At 43.2% G+C, this 23398-nt stretch overlaps 1 protein-coding gene across 2 annotated transcripts in view; it reads left to right on the top strand.

Moving 5' to 3' along the window:
- Positions 1-23398, top strand: part of LOC117531355 (neurabin-2-like) — a 55221-nt gene that overhangs the window by 13402 nt on the left and 18421 nt on the right. For both annotated transcript variants that reach the window (XM_034194433.1, XM_034194434.1), the window contains exon 3: positions 21340-21472. In XM_034194433.1, the coding sequence (XP_034050324.1) occupies positions 21340-21472 (133 nt within the window). The remainder of the gene's footprint in view (positions 1-21339; positions 21473-23398) is intronic.

Genomic DNA, 23398 nt, shown 5'->3' with positions numbered 1-23398 from the left:
AAATCTTGATCTAGAATCTGGATTCAGATTCAGATCGCCTCCAAAATTCAGTGGAGACATCCATGGCCTAATATCTACGTATCTGTGGTGCAAATTTGGTAAGAATCTGTGAAATAGTTTTGACGTAATCCATCGAAGCCTATATAAAGTGACCTCTTGATCTAGAATCTGGATTCGGATCCAAATCACAACCAAAATTTAATGGAGTCTTCCATGGTCTAATATCTATCTGTGGTGCAAATTTGGTGAGAATCTGTGAAGTAGTTTTGATGTAATCCTTCAAAGTGTTGGGGAAAGTGTAATGCATGGACCCACAACAGGGGGCGCAAATGAACGGTCAATAGATAATCCAATAAATACAATTTATTGTGGCAAATGTGCACAACAGGTCGAATACTGCTTTTAGACAGTCAACTACAAAATACAATAGGTGACGTGTGGGCAGGCCTGAGGGTAGGAGACGCCTATCCAGAGAAGAGCCGGGGCCCACAAGGTTCTGCCGCCAACGAAGACCTGCAGTACACTGAAGCCGCCAAGTCCAGAGTTCCCAGGTGGCCTCTGCTTCAGCTGTCAGATCCGGTACTGCTGGCAGGAACAAAAACAGGTTAATGGTGGGTGTGTGAACACCCAGTAAGCAGTCAGCAACTCACAGTTCTTATCCACTTGGAGGGAACACCTCCACCTCCAACGGCAGAGCCTGAACTACTACTTATCGTAAGTGGAACGAGGAGTGAAGATCGTCACTCCTCCACCGTCCACAAACCCAGCTCCAGCTGCGAGTAGAGTTCCAGGTACTCCTGCAAAAGGTTCAGAACAAACAAGGTACGTGCGTTCGGCACAGAAAAACGGCTGAGAGAATTACCTGTGTGGTAAACTGATATCTCGGCAGAGATGTGGTGTCTCCTCCAGGCTTTTATGGTGCAGTGATGATGATTACTGACAGCTGTCAGTCCTGGCTCCTGGGTAGTGACTGCGCCCTCTGGTGCCTGAAACCCGACTACAGGCAGGGCGCCCTCTGGCGTTGGCCAGCAGTACCTCCTCTTCGGGCGGCCCACACAACACAAAGCCTATATAAAGTGAAATCTTGATCTAGAATCTGGATTCAGATTCAGATTGCCTCCAAAATTCAGTGGAGTCATCCATGCTGTGAGAATCTGTGAAGTAGTTTTGACGTAATCCTTCAAATTTACTGAAAATAAAGTCTGAAGGACCTAAATGACATGGTGAGATGTTGAAGAGCTTTGCTCCTTCATGTCTGCGACATATGCATATTATAAATTCCAATATTAATATGAATAAGCCTAAATAAACAGAATTACACAGTAATATAAAGTATTATATTGTAAATGTCCTTATTAAAAGCGTTTCAATGGTTTATATTTGCTCATGCTGCTCGTGTTGTTGATGCGTTCAGTTCTCTGACCTTATTTTCGAGCTGGTGTGTCGCTCTGGGGTCAGCATTAAGCTGGACACGACTGCTGAACAACACTGGCCTGCCAAAGAGATGGGCTCTGGTGTCATGCAAACCGTTGCTATGACGAAAGTCTCATTGGCTGGGAAGCAGTGGTTCAGGACCTTCGGAGCTGCTTTCCTATTTAAAAGCAGTTACTCACCACTTAGTTTCATTATTGTGAGTGAATACTTTTCAGAAACATGGCAGCATTATTCGAGGAGAGACTGACCGTGCTAATGGCTCATGATGCTTTGGCTGATGGATGCACAAACAAAAAGTTGAGTACAGTTCAATCAAAAGCAAAGCACCACTAAGGACAAAGCCTTCTGATTGATGTACTGAAATCAGTTGGGTTTTTTCTTTGTTTTCATCCATCAAAGTGCTTAATAATGAACTAAAATAATTCAGTACTTTCACTTCATGGCCCCAAACACATTTGCCTGTAGAGGTTCTATATTTGACTTTTGATTGCAATTTGACAAATAAAGAGAGCAAAATTTGTTGTTTTTTTTTTAAAAAGCTACCACCACCATGGTGCATGAGCTACAAAAAGTGACTACAGTCTTTGTTGCATCCATTTGCCCAATACCCATGCATGCATCCGTGGACTTTCTGCAATTACTCTACACCAAATTGTGACAAACCCAAGATATTGGAAATAAAATTTTATCTGAACACCCTCTTCCATAATTTCAGAGCACACAACCTTGACCGAGTTATTAATGTGTCAAATCCAAGTCAACACATAAAAATAAGTATTTACCATGCAAATAATCAACACGAAATTGTCACAGACCAGTGGTGTTTTGGACATATGTTTGTCTCAGACCTCTCGTATGGGCTCAGAGGGACTCAAATGTCAGTGGGTACTTGAATACCTGTCCCTCTATTCTACATTATTATCACTTTACCGGGGCGTTGCTAGGCTGGTATCGTAGATTTACGTCGACGCTACCTGGCTATACCCACCCACTGTGCGTAAACAAATTACGTCATAGCACGCAGCCCAAGAACTGTCCGCAGTGGAAAAGATGAAAAGGCGAGAAGTGTGTTTTGGTCCCAATATGGATATTCCGGATGATTTTCTCATGGATAGTACGACAATGAACAGCAGCTAAAGCAGCCAGCTTGATGAGGGCGCACTGCCGAATTTGGAGAACAGCGCGCGCGCCAGCCGACACAACGAAAGTTAAAGTGAGCCAACTTTTTATGTACGCGTTACGTGTTGTGTATCAGTAAAAAGTGATAATAATGCAAATAACATGCTGTTGTCGTGCAGTATGCATTTTCTGAGTCCCTCCATTCACACCCAGTCACCCAAAATGACAGATATTCGCCCTCATCTAACTTGGGCGAATATCTGTCATTTTGGGCGACTGGGCGCGAATGTCGGGTCTATGAAAATGTATACCGCCCTCCAAAAGTATGTTATTCTATTAGTACAAATTCTGCTGGAGCTACTGGTCCATCAGCACATATCCCTGGTTTAAAACCATAAATTAGTTCTTAATAGATGCTCACGCACAAAAACAGACATTAAACGTCTAGTATCATGTACTATAGAAATTTTCTCTGCGATCAAGGGTAACGTTTTTTGGTGGGCTCAGTAAGAAGAGTGGGTTGTCATCAAACAAAAGGGCCAGGAGAGTGAATCCTGGTTACTCAAAGCTGTGGTCCTATTTTACCCCTGGTGCAACAGTGTCAAGTATTATTGGTAGTTCCTAACTGAGGCCATTGTCGTTTTTACGCTCATTGTCTATGTTTTTTTAAACAGGCTGTGTGTGCAACAGTGCAACAGTGTGCTCTTGGGCATGTTGGTCTTAAAAAACGTGTTTTCAGGTGCTGGTGACTTGTTATCATGAGGAAGCAGAAAGTGATTGCACCACGGACCACCAAAAACCTTCTCTGAAGTCACGTGCAGTTTTTGTATTTATACGGTACAATATTCTAAAACACTTTATACCAGCACGTTCACAGCACATGTACACTTAACATTAGCACATCAAATGAGAACAAATCTGTGCATGCATGAGCTCCAAGATGATGCTGGCCACAGTGTGTAGGTCCAGCGGGAATGGGGTTAGTGTCTGTCTGCACCTGGTGTGATATAAATGGTAAATGGACTGCATTTATATAGCGCTTTTCCATCTGCATCAGATGCTCAAAGCGCTTTACAATTATGCCTCACATTCACCCCGATGTCAGGGTGCTGCCATACAAGGCGCTCACTACACACCGGGAACAATAGGGGATTAAAGGCCTTGCCCAAGGGCCCTTAGTGATTTTCCAGTCAGGCGGGGATTTGAACCCATGATCTTCTGGACTCAAGCCCAACACCTTAACCACTAGACCATCACCTCCCCTGATCAGGAGGATTCAAGGAGAAGGTGCAGCAGAAGGTGTTCTAATGCTTCACCTCAGGGAGCTGTGGTGGATGAGTGTTTCTACCACTTGTGCCTTGACACTTTGTGTGCAAAACCCTTTCCTTGCCAGAAAACCTCTCACATCTCAGTTCATCATCTACATAGCAATGTGCTAGTTGTTGGTGCACCTGTCTCTTCAAGAGAATGATAGGCAACACACTGACTGGCCTCTTCCACGTTATGCCCAAAACGCACCTGTGACTGACATGCGACCCCTTTGGACCATGCACCTTACATTGCCTTCAGTTGTGCAAATAGCAAAGTGGAGTGGGACATGGATATTTGCACTGTGCGCTTTAGATCATGCACAACAGAACTTCAAGATAGGAGATAGGGATCTGTGTGTAGACGTGTCTATCAGCAACCCTCTCAGCCTTAAATTGCTGTAGTGTCCGGATTAAGACTCAAATCAGTGTAAAAACTGATCCAACTGAAAGCCTGGTTCAGGCTTGTAGTGGAACTAGAAATTTAAAGGTGAAGAACAAAGTTCAAATGGGAAAGAAAACATCCAAATATCACTTTTTACTGTCATAACGTGGTTCCTTATTCAGCTTCAGCTTCTAAAAAAGTGTTGACCTCAAAATTTCATATAGGAACTGAGTTTACCACTTCCCAGTATAGATGTAGTTTCAGCCAAGACAACCTCCATTTCAGTTTAGGAGAACAACTTTTCCCAAAAACACCAGTCCAACAAATGATCAACATTAAAGGGGCCATACTGTAAATATTTTCACAAAGCTAACATAAGTCACCAAGTGTCTTCAAAAGAGATATAGAGTTAAGTTTCCACACAACATCACAAGTCAGAAAACAAAATGGACACATCAAAGAAGGACTGTGTTGTGCAGGCTCTTTTGGAGTACAGAGAGTTACAAAACAAATATGTAGTCCCCCAAGGCGACCTCACGGAAGAGAATAGATGGTGCAGAAGATATGTTACTGTTGCAATTTGGTGCTCGGTTTGTAGCGTGGTGTCGACGGTCATTGATCGCAACATCTCCCAGGTTAGCCCGTGTTAGCGACATCCACTGATAAACAACACATTATGTCGTAGCAACATGTCCACACCACCAGTGGGACAGTACTGTGTATGGCATTAAATAGGACACAAAAAGATACAAGAAGACCTACAGAAAGCCAGTAAAAGCTACAGCTTTCACTTACGGTCAGTGTGCTCGAGCAGCCATCTTAGATTGTGAACTTGGGTATGTGGTGTTGGAATGAGTTGATGATGGGTTGGAATTCCAACTTCAGGTGGTCTTCCAGTTGAAAAGTCCCACTCATAACTGTGGTATTATGCCCTCCAAGTGCACCTGGAAAGCACCAATACATCTTCAATATATTCAGTTCTCCAAGGAAAACTTGTTTCTGTGGCTTTGAATGAAAAAGAGCTGGTGCTTGCCAGATGCTCTATGTCCTATTCTACAGATTGTGTGGGCATGACACACGCACTGTTTCATCTGGTATGTCTCAGACAGCAAGCAGGAGTTCTGTTCTTCCATATTTTCATCGAGTCAAATTGTTGTCTTATTTATTTAATATCAAAGCAGAGAAAAAACGAGCACTCACAGGGACCAGGAATGGAGGTGCAAGGCTCAAAAACTAAGCCAATAAAAATATAGCCAGCAACACTCAAGTGTCCTTCTTAATAAAAGTTTTAATGACTCACGGCAAGACGACAGGATCAGGAGCACAGACGCGTTTCGACTAGGTCTTCATCAGTATCACACACTGATGAAGACCTAGTCGAAACGCGTCTGTGCTCCTGATCCTGTCGTCTTGCCGTGAGTCATTAAAACTTTTATTAAGAAGGACACTTTAGTGTTGCTGGCTATATTTTTATTGATTTATTTATTTAATATCCCTAGCTTGATGACACTGGGTCCAGGTAATCCACGATTACTGGGGAAATAAGTGGGTCATAATTTTTAATGGCCACAAAAAAAAAGCCACGTTATGAAAACCACCGCCCAGTCCCCCAAAATAAGATTTAATGAACACACGAAACAAGGTTAATCTGTTAGTTTAGCATAACTTAACTTTGCTTGAGGTTGTAAGATTTAAGATAGGGGTGTGTTCTGGCTTAATTTGTCCCACCCAGGTAATGTAGGATCATGCTCCACCTCTTTATTCAAATATGGGTTGACCATGACATAGGTGGAGTAAGCGCTGCCATCATGGCGACACCAAAAGCAGCAATTTGTCAGCTTCAAACAGTCTCTTCCAGGTTTCTGTAGAAGACCTAATGGAGACATCATGCATGGTTTGTCCAGTATATATACAGTCTATGGTTTCTACATGCACAGACAATTCTGGGACTGAACAGTAAACCCTCAACCTAATGTAAAGCGCAGCTAAAAGGTCTTTTTGATGCCTCTATGGTCAACATTATAATGTGTATTTTGGTGCTACGTGTCCCATCACACAATGCTGGTCCTGCCTTAACATCTTACATGGGTTTATGCAGACCAGCACTGAAGCCAGAATAGCGTGAGCCACGACTGATGGAAACTTGGGTGCCATGCGAACAGACCATGTGGAAACTCGCTATTTCTGTTGTGAACAGCCAGTGGCGCCGCCTCCACACATACAGTTGGCTGAATCCAAAATTAGACCTGGCTCACTAGTTTAACCTCACTTCAACTACAGGGTAACCCATTCATATTTAAACCAGAACAGCCCTGTGGTTTCCCCACAGCTCTGTCACGCCAACCTGCTTTGTAAAACAGTACCTGTGATTTTATGGCTGTTAATACCATCTACAGCCCCTAGTGGGTGCAATTTTTAGACACATTGTGAGCTGCCCACGAAGCTTTTGTAGGACATCCCATGTGGTTGGTGGTGGAGGGAGGGAGTTTCCTGGCCATCTGTTAACTCCTCTGACCTACTATCTGCCACAACTGGAACAGAGTCCTCCGCCACCCCTCCCTCACACGCCCCCGCTGTAATCCCAATGTTTGTCTTCTAAAGAGAGTCACCTCACTGTCGAAAGAGTTTATCTACAACTCTGTTAGAGGTGAGGAAGGAGGTTAGGGGGTTGTATCACGTGTGATCTCGTTAATCTGTCTGCCATGTCCTGATCACATAAGAAGGGAGGATCTCTTATTCTGATTGCCTTCACTGTTGGTGGATCATCTGAACGTGCTCAGATCTTAGGCTCTCAATGTACATCTGATGTATCTCATGTTATGTTTTAAAACACATGGCTAGAACCTGATTTTACAGAACTGTTGATTTAAAGGAGGCCTATTGTGCGCCATAAATTTTAAATGGTAAATGGTAAATGGACTGCATTTATATAGCACTTTTCCATCTGCATCAGACGCTCAAAGCGCTTTACAATTATGCCTCACATTCACCCCGATGTCAGTCGATGTTTTTCTAGTATCTTTTACAGTTACAGTTGGGATTTCAAGTTAAACTTTCCCAAAGTTAAATTAAAATTTACACTTCAAATAGTTTGTTTTAGACTTCTGTGTCTTATGTTACGAAAGTATCAATATATTAGCTGCACTTATTGTGCACTTCAGAATATTTTTAAATCAAACAGCACAGCCCCTACCAGTCATAAGTCCCAGAAAGGGAACTATACACTCACATTATAGGTATAGCCATATTAGGTACACCTGTTCAATTGCTTGTTAACACAAATGGCTAACACGGCAGCACATTAATGCATTGAGGCATCTAAATGTGGTGAAGATGACTTGCTGAAGTTTAAACTGAGCATCAGAATGGGAAGAAAGGAGATTTAAGTTGTTGGTGGAGCTATTCCACATAGCGCCACTCCTTCCCATTTAATTCCGAATAGCAAATCAGGGCACGTTTTGAAGCATCATAGCGATTTGTTGAGTCATTTTTGTCAGTCTTGAACAAACTTGGTATTACCAAGGTCAGCGCTACATCACCAGGCAAAGTCGCCAATCTGAAGGTGAGAATTCGTGTTTCTGTGACAACATGTTTGGTCTGTATGTTGTTTTATTGAAATCAGATGGTTTTTTGTTGTCTCTAACTTGCTTCTAACGACCAGCTGTGATCTATCATTGCCTTGAACGGTGAGATTTATACACTAAAATGACCTGAAATGAACCATTATACATTAAATTGACATTATTGATGAACCTGACCCCTGTGAAAAGTGACCAAATTACATGTATTTGCTCGGCAATATTTCAGAGAGAAAACCTGCCCCTCGAGGTTAACTGCCTGGATATTGACCTTGAGAATAACGTAGTAGTTACGGCCAGCATTGGCACCAGTTTTGAAATTGGGATCCTATTTTTGAACTGTTCAAAAATTTCATCCTGATTCTCGAATTTGTTGATAGTATGTAGTAACCTTCGGGTATCCATAGTCTTAACAGCTTCAGTTATGTTTGAACTACTTTAAATGGGGTATTCGTAGTGACTACAGGTTGAAATGTGTTTGATCATGGTCCATCTGGGTAAAAATATGAAGCCGAAACAGCATTTGTGGCCATTTTTGATCAGGTCTTTATTATTATTATTATTATTATTATTATTATTTTTTTTTTTTTTTTTTTTTTTTTTTTTTGCATTTTTGGGCAGATTGCCAGGTCTACACATTATAAGCCAGCCTGTTAGGAGGCAAGATGGAATTAGCCATTTCATCCCATTTTTACATGTTTTTGGATCGTGGGTGATCGTGGAATAGCACTGTTATAGCCTGCTACGATTTGATATTTAGAATATTTAGGATTATATATTTAGGATATTTAAAGATCTTCATTATTTTTACACCATCTTTGCAATAAAGCCAAAAAATACCCACGATTTTTGTACGATATATATATATATATATATATATCGTACAAAAATCGTGGGTATTTTCAAATCCATATAGTTTTTGAAAAAAATAATAAAGTATCCGACCTTATTATTTTTTTCAAAAACTATATGGATTTGAATCATGTGTGATTACATCAGACATGCTTGAACCCTCGTGGGCATGAGAGTTTTTTCATGCCTGTCGGTTACGTCATTCGCCTGTGGGCAGTCTTTGAGTGAGGAGTGGCCCACCCTCTCGTCGATTTTTTCATTGTTTAGGAATGGCTCAGAGACTGCTGCTTTGTTTGATAAAAATTTTTTCAAAACCTGTAAGGCACAACTGAGTGGACACCATTCGATAAATTCAGCTGGTTTTCGGTGAAAATTTTAACGGCTGATGAGAGATTTTGGAGTTTTGCTGTCACCATAAGGACGGCCCACGGCCCGAGGTGGCGGCGTCTCGCTGTTTCAAGCTGAAAACTTCCTAATTTCAGGCTCTGTGGACCCAAGACGTCGTGAGATAACAGAGAACTTTCAGAAGAATTCGGGATCAGGAGTTTATCCAGACATTCCACTGTTAAAGGAGATTTTGTAATGAAAGAACGTGCGGGCAGATTCGCATGTCGAGCCGCACCCGACCGCGGGGGGTCGCCACAGGAAAAACACCTCCGTTGGAAACCTTAACAGACAAGTTGGAACATGCCCAAGCTGTTAAACAATTTCTCAGATACTCACTTGTTGAAAGCCATCAAAAGCCGCCTGAATTTTACAAATGGTTTTCAACACGGAAGTGTTTTTCCTGTCGCGGCGCAGACGGATTTGCCACGTCGTCACGGATCCGACTCGGCAAATTCGTCCGCACGTTCTTTCATTACAAAATCTCCTTTAACAGTGGAATGTCCGGGTAAACTCCTGATGTCGGCTTCTTCTGAAACTTCTCTGTTCTCTGACGACGTCCTGGGTGAACAGAGCTTTAAATTAGGATGTTTTCAGCTCGAAACAGCCAGACGGACGTCACCTCTGACCGCGCCGCGCCGATCCGCTTTGTGGGCTGTGCTTAAAGCGAAAGAAACTCCACAATCTCTCATCAGCCGTTAAACTTTACACCGAAAACCAGCTGAATTTCTCGAATAGTGTCCACACGGATATCCCTCACCGGTCCTGAAAAAATTTGATAAAGCAACGCGCTCCATCTCCCTGCAGCGTCTTAGACAAAGAGATTCCAACGGGAGGGGGAGTCCACACCTCACTCAAAGCCTGCCCACAGGCGAATGACGTCACCGACAGGCATGACAAAACTCACGCATGCGCACGAGGGTTCAAGCTTGTCTGACGTAAAAACATATGAATCAAATCCATTTATTTTTTGAAAAAAATAAAAAGGACAGTTTTTTATATCACAGACCTCGTATATATATATAGATTTTTGACTGAATCTGTGTTGTGTTATAATTTTGTGTTTACAAAAATGTGGCGATTGTGGCATGGTATTTTGTGGTATTTTGCAAAAAGGCCATACAACACCGACCTCAATATGATTTAGTTTCAATCAAAAGCTGAACACTTGAGTGTTGAGAAATGTCCTTGATGCATGAAAAGACAATAATGCTGAGTAAATGTTTGAGAAGGAACAGTTGGTAACATTTCACAGTACTGTCAGAAGGGAGAAGTACTTCACTGTGGGGTTGCTATGGAGACGGCTGACGTATTAATGGAGGGTAGCAATGAAGGAATGGTATGCTAGGACGTAACAGAGCGAAATGAAATGCCAGAGAACGGAAGCGCGACAATGAACTTTAAGCTGGGAACAAATTGTTAAAATTGGACAGTTTAGGAGTTAAAGAACTTGTGACTGAGAAAAGTGTAAAAACTCAGAAACAAACCAAAGAATGTGTGTGAGAAGAAGGCCCAGCACAGAGTTAGCGGTGCTAGCGGAGCGTACAAGGTGCTGCATGCATAATCAGAGTAAAAGTGAAGCTTTTAAAGATTCAGTTTGTGTGTGTGTGTGTAGCAGCTGCAGAAAGCCTCCATTAGCATGCTGCGGGTGGTTATATAAACTGTCACACTGTTATAGCAGAGAGAATGTGGGAAACAGGGCCTCTGTCTTCACTTGTTGTGACTGATTTCCCAGGTGTGTTTGATAGACGTAACCGCTGTGAAGGAAACCACTCACAGGAAGCACTTCGGCCGTCTAAGCGGTTGATCGATTTCAATTGAATTACCTCTGCATTAGCGGCGAAGCCACTTGTTATTGTGCCATCATCTGTGTATCAGCTGGCCTGGATACAGCTCTGCAACCGACAGTTATTTTATGACATCGAAGTTTAGAACATACACAAAGCAGTACAACCTTAAATCAAAGAAAGTGGATTTGAGTTGAAGGACTTCATTCTCCAGCATATCGTATCTAATTTCGCGAGTCATTTTATAAATATGAGCCACATTGGAACTGAAACAATCTGCCAATTATCAGTGGCGGCTTTAGAGGTTTCATTCTTGTCGGGGCTTGGTAGTGGTGCGTTAGTGGTAGGGTGATAGAATTGGTACTAAATTGCAAATACAGTTGCACACACCTTGGCTAAGAATTTTGGAGATATTTAATTTTATCAAAGTATATCAGACTCAGACTCAAACTCACTTTTGTTGTCACTCGACCCTTACAGGCAGAACGAAATGCAGTTTCTCCAGGTATTGGTGTAGTTAACTGGGACAATTTTTTTAACCTAACCTATTGTATAAACTTTTGCAATATAAACTTTTGCAATGTACAATATGCGCACCCCGGTGGCCATAGAATATATATACAAGGCACAGGGTCAGCAGCAGCAGCAGCATTAGAATATTAAGAAGGTGACAATGTGCTTGTAGTGCAATGTTAACAGTTTGGTGATGGATGTTGAACTGTACAACAGTCTGACAGCATTCGGGTAGAAGCTGTTTTTCAGTCTGGACTTTTTTGCCCGGATGCTGCACAGCCTCCTTCCAAAGGGAAGGGGTGTGAACATAAAAACTGTATATTAAATATACATAAAATATACGCTGTAAAAACTGTTATAATATGATGGGAGACAAAGGATTAAAAGCAGAAAAGTGTCAAATCACAGCCTTTTGTGTTTAACAGGTGCACGTCAGGCTGCGGGTCCGAGTCTGAACACTGTTTGAAAAAACTAAACGGTCGGACTTTTAATGACAGAAATGATTCCTCTCCCACTTTCCTCAAATCGGCGAGTGTCAGAGCTGAACTTTAATTTGTACCTCTGCACGTCCAGACTGCTCAGAGGTTTTAATGGAAATACATTGAGATCAGACGGGACATTTTATCTGATGTGAGCTAAAACTCCGCTGTATCAAATCAAATCAATTTTATTTATATAGCGCCAAATCACAACAAACAGTTGCCCCAAGGCGCCTTATATTGTAAGGCAAGGCCATACAATAATTACGGAAAAACCCCAACGGTCAAAACGACCCCCTGTGAGCAAGCACTTGGCGACAGTGGGAAGGAAAAACTCCCTTTTAACAGGAAGAAACCTCCAGCAGAACCAGGCTCAGGGAGGGGCAGTCTTCTGCTGGGACTGGTTGGGGCTGAGGGAGAGAACCAGGAAAAAGACATGCTGTGGAGGGGAGCAGAGATCAATCACTAATGATTAAATGCAGAGTGGTGCATACAGAGCAAAAAGAGAAAGAAACACTCAGTGCATCATGGGAACCCCCCAGCAGTCTAAGTCTATAGCAGCATAACTAAGGGATGGTTCAGGGTCACCTGATCCAGCCCTAACTATAAGCTTTAGCAAAAAGGAAAGTTTTAAGCCTAATCTTAAAAGTAGAGAGGGTGTCTGTCTCCCTGATCTGAATTGGGAGCTGGTTCCACAGGAGAGGAGCCTGAAAGCTGAAGGCTCTGCCTCCCATTCTACTCTTACAAACCCTAGGAACTACAAGTAAGCCTGCAGTCTGAGAGCGAAGCGCTCTGTTGGGGTGATATGGTACTATGAGTTCCCTAAGATAAGATGGGACCTGATTATTCAAAACCTTATAAGTAAGAAGAAGAATTTTAAATTCCATTCTAGAATTAACAGGAAGCCAGTGAACAGAGGCCAATATGGGTGAGATATGCTCTCTCTTTCTAGTCCCTGTTAGCACTCTAGCTGCAGCATTTTGAATTAACTGAAGGCTTTTCAAGGAACTTTTAGGACAACCTGATAATAATGAATTACAATAGTCCAGCCTAGAGGAAATAAATGCATGAATTAGTTTTTCAGCATCACTCTGAGACAAGACCTTTCTAATTTTAGAGATATTGCGCAAATGCAAAAAAGCAGTCCTACATATTTGTTTAATATGCGCATTGAATGACATATCCTGATCAAAAATGACTCCAAGATTTCTCACAGTATTACTAGAGGTCAGGGTAATGCCATCCAGAGTAAGGATCTGGTTAGACACCATGTTTCTAAGATTTGTGGGGCCAAGTACAATAACTTCAGTTTTATCTGAGTTTAAAAGCAGGAAATTAGAGGTCATCCATGTCTTTATGTCTGTAAGACAGTCCTGCAGTTTAGCTAATTGTGTGTCCTCTGGCCTCATGGATAGATAAAGCTGGGTATCATCTGCGTAACAATGAAAATTTAAGCAATGTCATCTAATAATACTGCCTAAGGGAAACATGTATAAAGTGAATAAAATTGGTCCTAGCACAGAACCTTGTGGAACTCCATAATTAACCTTAGTCTGTGAAGAAGATTTCCCATTTACATGAACAAATTGTAATCTGTTATGTGCTGACGTGGGTCAGAGAACCGAACCAGCATCTGACAATGGCCCAGCGCTAAATAACCAGAAAGCGGTTCCAAGAAACAAATTTATTCCCCCTCATGTGCAATAATTCGTGTACAACATAAATAGTCAGCTGTCTTGGCAAGGTGAAGGACGGCGCGCTCTCCAGCGCCCAAATGGATCAAAGCCCGGCACTTCTGGACTCAGATTCACCGCCGAACACCCCCCAGGTGGATACGACGAACTGACTCTGTGAAGGACGGAAAAGGTGAGGTAAGTCAACAGAGCTACAACAAATATCCTTCAGAGGCACACACTATCAGCAACACATTCAGGTCTGAATTTAAGCCTTATGTAAATGAGCAGCTTCTCACAACAGGTGGAGGATCATCAATCCGTGCGCCACGGCAGTGAGAAGCAAACTGCACAATTCTCATCAATGTTCAAATATACTGCGTAACAAAACGCCAAATTACTATTAACGATTATTCAGACGATAATCACCTCTGATGTGTGCTGACAGCATGTGTCCCTCACCCGTCCTCCTTCACAGGCACGATGTGTCAAACCCTGGCGCGGTCCTCAGCGTCTCACAACCGAACGTCACAAGGTCGAGTTCCCGGCAATTCTGCTCAAATCACTCATGGCTTAAATGCAGAACGCCATCTCATTATCTGCTTCAGCTGAAAGTCTTTAAGTCTGCACATGAGCATCATCCACAGGTGCTGCAAGTTATTAGGCCTGCACGTGAACATCCTCCACAGGTGCAGCCAATAGTTCTGATGAGGGTGAAGGACTCTTCCGCCAGCACCTTCTCCACAGAAAAAAACAGTTTGCATACCACCTGGAGAGCAAAGAAAAGAAAACAGCACCAAAATGTCCAGCCAAACCCCCCAACACACAACAATACCCCCCCATCAACGGGAAGCCTCCCGGCGACCAAACAGACCAGGCCCGAGAACAGCACCTCCCTCCGGGGTCCACAACAGGAAGCAGACGGTGTAACGTCCCCGAAGTCCACAGCAGACAGCAGGACAGGGCACCGCGGCTGGAAGGCCGGCTGGCATCAACAAAAACCCCAAAAGAGTCCCAAGTACAACCTAACATACAAGAAAAATACAAAACCTACCCAAACCCTCCCCAGGGGACCGTCCCATCCAACCCCGGGAAGAAAAGAAAAACTCCCAAATCCAATAACCCAATATAGCCCCGACAACACAATACAAACACAATTTCACAAAGAAAAATAAAAAACAACCCCTCCAGACGACGTGCAGAGCTCAACACCCCCCAGAAGACCTTTACCGCCAGTTCCAGGAGTAATAACCAAAGCCGGAATCCCACAGAGGTCCCCAGGTATACATGGAGCAACAGCGCCCCCCAGAGGACCGTACCATCAACCCCAGGAGGCACCCTCCCCACAACCCAGGAACCCCAGACCCGGCCACACTTGGCTAGTCGGCCCCACAAATCAATTCCCCCCAGAGGACCGTCCCATCAACCGTGGAGGTGGAACCTGGAAGGAAACATAAAAAACACAAAAATCCAACCCCCGGCGGACTCCATTAAACCACCCCGGGGGCAAATAAAACAACCGGAAACCCTGTTACCCTCCCCAGCACCCCGAAAGACCCCAGATTATTCCCAGAGCCTATTGTTAGTACAATTCCGGCGAACGGCACAAAACTACCAAGCCGGGGAAGGAAACAGGAAAAACTAACCCAGTCCCATCCCCTAAGCGCAGCGGAAAACCGGAAATATGTCCGGTGCCCCTAAACCGACCATACCACCAGCCTATCGGGAGGGGTGGAACTACCGAAATGGCAAACGGCACAGATCGGCCCACCACTCCGACTGAGGTACGTTCCCGCTGCACTACACCCTGGTAACGCCAATGACGAACGGTCAAAGGCCCACCGGGGCTGGAGTGGAACCGGGTACCAACCAAACCCAAAAAAACGCCCCTGACAACCCCCCCCCAGGTGCAGAGGTTTTCTGAGAAACGCTCAGCGTAACCAACCTGCACCACCCCACAACCCAAAAGACAAACGGTCTTAGAGTATGTGAGGTTGGGGTTAGAGAAACAGGGAAATAAAAAACAACAAAACAAAACGACCCAATCCACAAACAAAAATTACCTAAGGTCAAATAATGAAGACATACGATTACCTGAGTCCAGCCAAGCTCCGAACTGCCAGTCGTTCACCCAACCAGAACAGCCTCTAATTCCCTAAACACTGTATAACCCTTTCATGAAAACAAAAACAGACCCAAATAATTAAATAACCAAAGGTCTGCCTTTTTTTTTTTTTTTTTTATATTATGCCTGTCCAAAAACACCTGGAGATATGTCATCGTTATCTTTCTTAACGCTTATGTGACCGGGGCAATATGGCTGTTTCAGCTCGTCCGAGCTGCATGGGCTTCAACGTCTCCCGCATAAGGCTCCGGATGACCAATAATTGGTTCGGAAGCCGACTCTCTGGGTGACGGAGTTATCTGCACTGGTATCGATGGTGCCGCAGCTGGAGCAGCAGGAAGCGGAACGGCTTGTGCTGCAAGCTCCGTAACGCGGGCATCTGTTTGTTTAATTCGATTTGCGAGATGCTGTATTGCTCCCATATCTTCTCCAAGTGTTCTTGAACTCTTTCCGCAAATGGAACCGCTTCTGCCGCTGGGTCCATTTTGTACAGACCGGGAACTACTGTTATGTGCTGACGCGGGTCAGAGAACCGAACCAGCATCTGACAATGGCCCAGCGCTAAATAACCAGAAAGCGGTTCCAAGAAACAAATTTATTCCCCCTCATGTGCAATAATTCGTGTACAACATAAATAGTAAGCTGTCTTGGCAAGGTGAAGGACGGCGCGCTCTCCAGCGCCCAAATGGATCAAAGCCCGGCACTTCTGGACTCAGATTCACCACCGAACACCCCCCAGGTGGATACGACAAACTGACTCTGTGAAGGACGGAAAAGGTGAGGTAAGTCAACAGAGCTACAACAAATATCCTTCAGAGGCACACACTATCAGCAACACATTCAGGTCTGAATTTAAGCCTTATGTAAATGAGCAGCGTCTCACAACAGGTGGAGGATCATCAATCCGTACGCCACGGCAGTGAGAAGCAAACTGCACAATTCTCATCAATGTTCAAATATACTGCGTAACAAAACGCCAAATTACTATTAATGATTATTCAGACGATAATCACCTCTGATGTGTGCTGACAGCATGTGTCCCTCACCCGTCCTCCTTCACAGGCACGATGTGTCAAACCCTGGCGCGGTCCTCAGCGTCTCACAACCGAACGTCACAAGGTCGAGTTCCCGGCAATTCTGCTCAAATCACTCATGGCTTAAATGCAGAACGCCATCTCATTATCTGCTTCAGCTGAAAGTCTTTAAGTCTGCACGTGAGCATCATCCACAGGTGCTGCAAGTTGTTAGGCCTGCACGTGAACATCCTCCACAGGTGCAGCCAATAGTTCTGATGAGGGTGAAGGACTCTTCTGCCAGCACCTTCTCCACAGAAAAAAACAGTTTGCATACCACCTGGAGAGCAAAGAAAAGAAAACAGCACCAAAATGTCCAGCCAAACCCCCCAACACACAACAGTAATCTATTAGATAAATATGATTCAAACCACCGCAGCGCAGTGCCTTTAATACCTATGGCATGCTCTAATCTCTGTAATAAAATTTTATGGTCAACAGTATCAAAAGCAGCACTGAGGTCTAACAGAACAAGCACAGAGATGAGTCCACTGTCTGAGGCCATAAGAAGATCATTTGTAACCTTCACTAATGCTGTTTCTGTACTATGATGAATTCTAAAACCTGACTGAAACTCTTCAAATAGACCATTCCTCTGCAGATGATCAGTTAGCTGTTTTACAACTACCCTTTCAAGAATTTTTGAGAGAAAAGGAAGGTTGGAGATTGGCTATAATTAGCTAAGATAGCTGGGTCAAGTGATGGCTTTTTAAGTAATGGTTTAATTACTGCCACCTTAAAAGCCTGTGGTACATAGCCAACTAACAAAGATAGATTGATCATATTTAAGATCGAAGCATTAATTAATGGTAGGGCTTCCTTGAGCAGCCTGGTAGGAATGGGGTCTAATAGACATGTTGATGGTTTGGAGGAAGTAACTAATGAAAATAACTCAGACAGAACAATCGGAGAGAAAGAGTCTAACCAAATACCGGCATCACTGAAAGCAGCCAAAGATAACGATACGTCTTTGGGATGGTTATGAGTAATTTTTTCTCTAATAGTTAAAATTTTATTAGCAAAGAAAGTCATGAAGTCATTACTAGTTAAAGTTAAAGGAATACTCGGCTCAATAGAGCTCTGACTCTTTGTCAGCCTGGCTACAGTGCTGAAAAGAAACCTGGGGTTGTTCTTATTTTCTTCAATTAGTGATGAGTAGTAAGATGTCCTAGCTTTATGGAGAGCTTTTTTTATAGAGCAACAGACTCTTTTTCCAGGCTAAGTGAAGATCTTCTAAATTAGTGAGATGCCATTTCCTCTCCAACTTACGGGTTATCTGCTTTAAGCTGCGAGTTTGTGAGTTATACCACGGAGTCAGGCACTTCTGATTTAAAGCTCTCTTTTTCAGAGGAGCTACAGCATCCAAAGTTGTCTTCAATGAGGATGTAAAACTATTGACGAGATACTCTATCTCCCTTACAGAGTTTAGGTAGCTACTCTGCACTGTGTTGGTATATGGCATTAGAGAACATAAAGAAGGAATCATATCCTTAAACCTAGTTACAGCGCTTTCTGAAAGACTTCTAGTGTAATGAAACTTATTCCCCACTGCTGGGTAGTCCATCAGAGTAAATGTAAATGTTATTAAGAAATGATCAGACAGAAGGGAGTTTTCAGGGAATACTGTTAAGTCTTCAATTTCCATACCATAAGTCAGAACAAGATCTAAGATATGATTAAAGTGGTGGGTGGACTCATTTACATTTCGAGCAAAGCCAATTGAGTCTAATAATAGATTAAATGCAGTGTTGAGGCTGTCATTCTCAGCATCTGTGTGGATGTTAAAATCGCCCACTATAATTATCTTATCTGAGCTAAGCACTAAGTCAGACAAAAGGTCTGAAAATTCACAGAGAAACTCACAGTAACGACCAGGTGGATGATAGATAATAACAAATAAAACTGGTTTTTGGGACTTCCAATTTGGATGGATAAGACTAAGAGTCAAGCTTTCAAATGAATTAAAGCTCTGTCTGGATTTTTGATTAATTAATAAGCTGGAATGGAAGATTGCTGCTAATCCTCCGCCTCGGCCCATGCTACGAGCATTCTGGCAGTTAGTGTGACTCGGGGGTGTTGACTCATTTAAACTAACATATTCATCCTGCTGTAACCAGGTTTCTGTAAGGCAGAATAAATCAATATGTTGATCAATTATTATATCATTTACTAACAGGGACTTAGAAGAGAGAGACCTAATGTTTAATAGACCACATTTAACTTTTAGTCTGTGGTGCAGTTGAAGGTGCTATATTATTTTTTCTTTTTGAATTTTTATGCTTAAATAGATTTTTACTGGTTATTGGTGGTCTGGGAGCAGGCACCGTCTCTACGGGGATGGGGTAATGAGGGGATGGCAGGGGGAGAGAAGCTGCAGAGAGGTGTGTAAGACTACAACTCTGCTTCCTGGTCCCAACCCTGGATAGTCACGGTTTGGAGGATTTAAGAAAATTGGCCAGATTTCTAGAAATGAGAGCTGCTCCATCCAAAGTGGGATGGATGCCGTCTCTCCTAACAAGACCAGGTTTTCCCCAGAAGCTTTGCCAATTATCTATGAAGCCCACCTCATTTTTTGGACACCACTCAGACAGCCAGCAATTCAAGGAGAACATGCGGCTAAACATGTCACTCCCGGTCCGATTGGGGAGGGGCCCAGAGAAAACTACAGAGTCCGACATTGTTTTTGCAAAGTTACACACCGATTCAATGTTAATTTTAGTGACCTCCGATTGGCGTAACCGGGTGTCATTACTGCCGACGTGAATTACAGTCTTACCAAATTTACGCTTAGCCTTAGCCAGCAGTTTCAAATTTACTTCAGTGTCACCTGCTCTGGCCCCCGGAAGACAAATGACTATGGTTGCTGGTGTCGCTAACTTCACATTTCTCAAAACAGAGTCGCCAATAACCAGAGTTTGATCCTCGGTGGGTGTGTCGCCGAGTGGGGAAAAACGGTTAGAAATGTGAACGGGTTGGCGGTCTACACGGGGCTTCTGTTTAGGGCTACGCTTCCTCCTCATAGTCACCCAGTCGGCCTGCTTTCCCGGCTGCTCGGGATCTGCTGGAAGGGAACTAACGGTGGCTAAGCTACCTTGGTCCGCACCGACTACAGGGGCCTGGCTAGCTGTAGAATTTTCCACGGTGCGGAGCCGAGTCTCCAATTCGTCCAGCCTGGCCTCCAAAGCTACGAATAAGCTACACTTATTACAAGTACCATTACTGCTAAAGGAGGCCGAGGAATAAGTAAACATTTCACACCCAGAGCAGAAAAGTGCAGGAGAGACAGGAGAAGCCGCCATGCTAAATCGGCTAGGAGCTAGTAGCTGCGCTAAGCTAGCAGATTCCTAAAAACACACAAAGTGAATAATGTGTAAATAATTTAGAGGTGATTCAGCAGAGGGAGTGCTTTAGTTAAGGCACGTGAAGATTACACTGTGAAACAAATCGTTATCTAGTTATCTAGATCAATCTAACTGCGCAGATTAAACAGCTAACAGATACAGCAAAACACCGCTGTGCTCCGGAACAGGAAGTGATACAATACCGCAGTGAGAGCCAACCACCAGTAGAGGCAAGCCTGTGTCCATGTGATAGTCAAAATGTATGCTGTATAAAATCTGTTATATACAGTCTTTATTACATGGAAAACAATACAAAAACTTTGGGACTTTTTTGTCCGGTGACTGCAAATATCTGGTTTATATGATGACAGTTTAGTTGAGTTTTACTGTATATGGGACTGAACAATAAATTTACCTCCCTCACAAAGCTTTGGTGATGATGTCGACTTCCATCCCACACGTCTGACTTTATTTTCCCAAATTTTTCTTCTGTTCCGATCTGAAGGGAATCTGTACATCTTGAAGCCCATGCTGTGACTATTTGTACATCCAAATGTACAGTAACCCAGCGTTTTCAGCGAGTAAATAAATAAAATAGCTGGATTTACATGCAGACACATCAACAGCCAATGCTATTTTTGCCCCAAACTCGTCATGTCGCCATTCTCTCTAATAAAGGAACTCTACTTTAGATGAGTTCTACCACTTGCATTGTGAGTGAATAGCTCCAACATTTTGGCGACATGTTTCTCTGGGCATGATCAAGCACATAGGTATCTCACTGTTGAGGACTCCAGCAGCTGGAGAAGGTAATGGGGGCAGCTATGTTTCACATTATTGCAGCAGATAGTTGTCTAACTGGGTGTACCCATCCAAGACCCAAGGTGGTTCCATAGTTTGGTAGATGCCGTGACGTGCAGCATTACCTCATGCTGCCACACCTGACCTCATGGGACCTGTATTGTTCGTTGTGGAATTTTCACCTGCATGGATGAGACAATCCACAACATTTCCAAGTATATAAAGTTACATTTTGCCACCTGTTGTTATGAATACAAACTTCACCAGGATAAAACCCAAGAGATATTGTGCTGTTGGCACTGACGAACCTTGGAAGTCCAATAAAAAACAGAGCGGCAGCGACTGACCTTTAATTTCATAGTACTTTGAACCATCAAATAAGACCTGACAAAATGCACTCAAGTGTAACAAGTCAAGCTTTTGTGATTCAACCTGTATCTCGTTTACGCTCCTTCTCAGTCTGATTCAGTATTTGTCCCTCTCTGCAGGTGTTTGCCACCTATCCCAACGAGGACTACGACAGGCGTAATGAAGACGTGGATCCCATGGCAGCATCTGCTGAATATGAGCTGGAGAAGAGGGTGGAGAGGCTGGACCTGTTCCCCGTGGAGCTGGAGAAAGGTACAGATCCAATGTACAAATGTGCAACATGGCTGAACCACTCTTCAGAGCAACACGAACCATACTATACTTATTTATTAAAAGACCTTTGGTGTTTAAAGAGAAGGACTGGTTCCACTTGGACTGGTCATATTATGTTCAGAATACTATACACCAATGCCTTTTTAACGCTGTCGAGCCGGCCTGCCAATATATAGACCTGGGTTTGAATCCTGCTCACGCTACCTGTCTGTGTCCTTGGACAAGACACAATCTACATTGTCCCAGTCCACCTAGCTGCAAATAGGGACTGGTTTTGGCTGGCGAAGTAACCTGCTTTGGACTGGTGTCCTGTCCAGGGGGTGTTGTAGATTCTAATGTGCTTCATGCTATATAATCTGGAGATAAGCACGGGCACCACAGGGCACTAGGGCCTATATAGGACTTAACTTCTGATGAACAGGAATCTATGTGTATATGTGGCAAAGGGTATTACTGGTTGTGGGGAAGAAGGGGTAGAGATAAACAAGCTGATGCTTCACCCTACCCCTTTTCGGACATGTTGGGTACACAGTAGGAACTTTTTTGTTGTTGTCTTTACTGATCTATCTTGTAATTGTTGTTGTATCAAATGTTCAAAATAAACAGTTTTCATTCATACAACACACTGCAAATCCAACCCCTTTGCACCGCTTGGCTTTTCGCCAGTATTTCCTGCAACTTAATTAGCAAAATTAGCAAAGTGTGGTCAGTTAAACCCAAACAGACTAGACCTAAATAGACGAGACCCGAACAGAGAGAAGGAATGAAGGAAGGCCTTTCAACTCAACTCCCTTTTCGTCATAACAGCACGTTAGCGCGAATGCAACACTGTCCCTGCTGCGCCGATTCTCCGGGCAATCTCACGCGCCATTGTTCCCTCACTCGTGAACAAGACCCCGAGGTACTTGAACTTCTTCACTTGGGGCAAGACCACATTCCCTACCCGAAGTAGGCAATCCATCGGTTTCCTGCTGAGAACCATGGCCTCAGATTTAGAAGCGCTGATCCTCATTCCAGCCGCTTCACACTCATCTGTGAACCGATCCAGGGAGTATTGGAGGTCACAGCCCCCCTGTGACCGTTAAATGGAGTAAGCGGTTGAAGATGAGTGAGTGAGTGAGAGTGTTTGTTTGACACAATCCTCACCTCAAGGGGTACCTCAGTTATTGAAGTACAAGCACCTGAAATCTTGTTTTTTTCTGACAAGCTTGATGCATCAAAAATTGAACAGTCCAATCGCAGGCGTGGGTGAGTGTTTTTTGTGACATTCCTGCTGTATTTTTTAATGAAGTGGCCATCAATTTGCATTCAGGTATTTGCTGAAGTTTACAGATCAAGTTTTGTGTGAAAAAACTGAAAAGGACAAACTATTTGTGTAGAATTATCCTACATACCTTAAGCAAGAGCTGTGTGCAAGGTTTATTTGAAGAAAATGATACTGAACTTCAAAATAATTCATGTTCTGACAAAATAAAGGCTTCTTTATCTCAAGGATTTCTGTTAATGTGATAGTGTATAATGCTTAGAATTATATTTGGGCTGTAAACTTTATGTACACACTAACTTTTCAAACTGTATCTAAGAGTTTGGACTATGCATCATAAAAAGTGTGTTTGAAATGACATAGACAAGGTGTCCCAAAGTCAATGTTACCTAAATAGGAAACACATTCTCATGCTTCAGGCACAGTTAATATGTGAAACAGACTGAACTAGGGCTGCAACAAACAATTATTTTGATAATCAACTAGTCACCGATTATTTTTGCGATTAGTCGACTAATCGGATCAAACAAATTGTGGCTTATCGCATCAGCATGCAGCTGCTCTTATATAACCATCATTCTAATCCAATTATGTTTGTTCCGCAAATCTGATTGGTTAATCGTGTGAGATTTTCGACAATC

Source organism: Thalassophryne amazonica, chromosome 18 (assembly GCF_902500255.1).
Source record: "Thalassophryne amazonica chromosome 18, fThaAma1.1, whole genome shotgun sequence".
Lineage (NCBI taxonomy): Eukaryota > Metazoa > Chordata > Actinopteri > Batrachoidiformes > Batrachoididae > Thalassophryne > Thalassophryne amazonica.
The sequence above is the reverse complement of the archived record's forward strand: the minus strand, read 5'-3'. Positions and strand labels throughout refer to the sequence as shown.